This window comes from Sinocyclocheilus anshuiensis, unplaced genomic scaffold (genome assembly GCF_001515605.1).
Source record: "Sinocyclocheilus anshuiensis isolate Anshui unplaced genomic scaffold, SAMN03320099.WGS_v1.1 scaffold550, whole genome shotgun sequence".
Classification (NCBI taxonomy): domain Eukaryota; kingdom Metazoa; phylum Chordata; class Actinopteri; order Cypriniformes; family Cyprinidae; genus Sinocyclocheilus; species Sinocyclocheilus anshuiensis.
Genome location: NW_015544149.1, coordinates 510851 through 512453, shown reverse-complemented (window position 1 = coordinate 512453; position 1603 = coordinate 510851). Strand labels below are relative to the sequence as shown.

Genomic DNA, 1603 nt, shown 5'->3' with positions numbered 1-1603 from the left:
TTGTTGTTGTTGTTGTTGTTGTTGTTGTTGTTGTTGTTGTTGTTGTTGTTGTTGTTGTTGTTGTTGTTGTTGTTGTTGTTGTTGTTGTGTAAATTGTATTACATAAATTATATACATTTATATAATAATTTCACACTGACTCAGACACCAACATTTCATAATTCCATAATAATCTGAACATTAAGTATAATAATAATAATTAGTATTATTTATTTTTAGTCTGTATTTTTTGTATAAATGTATTCTTGTAATTATATAATAATAATAATAATAATAATAATAATAATAATAATAATAATAATAATAATAATAATAATAATAATAATAATAATAATAATAATAATAATAATAATAATAATAATAATAATAATAATAATAATAATAATAATAATAATAATAATAATAATAATAACTTTCATCTTTAAATGAAATTAGATTTTACCTTCAGTCCATTATATTATTTAAAAAAAAAAAAGAATGAAAGAACAGCCTGGAAAAGTCATGCAAGTTGTAATTTATTAATTTTTATTTTAATAAATTTTAGCATTTATTTTTTTTCTGTACTGAATATAGATATACATATTCCATGTGCTGCTGTTCCATGTAAAGCTTATGTATAAAACTTTCATACACTCGCGAATTCTTCTTTTGAGTCAAACCGGTTCACAATTATTAAATTAATCTGTCTGTCGCAGTCAAATCCATATCCAATAATCACAAATGAGTTGGAAAGTTATGGAAATTCATTGCTCAAACTGTGGAAACTCAGAATATAGAGAATCCAGTCTCAAATGCATGTTTTGTCTTCCCGCAGTCGTCCTGGTCTGCTGAATGCCAGTGATTCGGGATACCCCTGGCTCGCTGACTCCTGGCCGGCCACCAGTCTGCCTGTGAACAGCGGTTCTGGAGGACCCAACGACCTCAACAACTTCGGCCGTGGAGGTAAATCGAGTAAATGGAGAAATTGGTTGTAGTCAAGTGATAAAAGCAAGTTCTCTCCATCAGTTGAAAAAAAATGTCCTCTTTCCCTTTTATATTTCTGGGCAATGATTCATTCAGGATATCCTACTGTTGTCCGTAAGATGAACACCTGTATGCATATTGCATCGGCCATTTTTGGACACACATTTATTTATCATGCGCTGTGACAGACTTATATCGCCACCCGCATCCTGCTGTCATGCTGAAACTAATGGCTGTGGTTCTGACCCACTGTCAGACAGAGGAAGGGCCGATAGCGGAGGAGAGGGGGTGGTGGGGGAGCAGTGAGTCGTGAAGGACAGCCGCAACTTGAGTGGTGCAGATGCAGCTGCTGTATATCATTTTCTCTTCAGTACACACATATACACACACACATGTAGAGTTACAGCATTATTTCCTCCTTCACAAGTGCAAAGGAAAAATGCAAATGAAATATAGTAGCAGTGAGTCAAAGGGAAAGGATGAAAATAAACTAAAGGCCTGTTCACACCAAAAGTATTGCATATTCACAAAACGAATATTCAGTATGATTAATTATTTCTTTTACTTATGTAATATATGAATGAAAATATGTTAAAAAAAATTATATTATATAATAATAATAATCTGTTTATTATCTCAT

The 1603-nt window shown here is 31.5% G+C and overlaps 1 protein-coding gene across 1 annotated transcript in view; it reads left to right on the top strand.

The window, feature by feature from the left end:
* The window catches only part of LOC107695169 (roundabout homolog 2-like), a 24217-nt gene that overhangs the window by 3929 nt on the left and 18685 nt on the right, over window positions 1-1603 (top strand). Inside the window, exon 2 of the mRNA XM_016494988.1 lies at window positions 815-942. Coding sequence (XP_016350474.1) covers window positions 815-942 — 128 coding nt within the window. The remainder of the gene's footprint in view (window positions 1-814; window positions 943-1603) is intronic.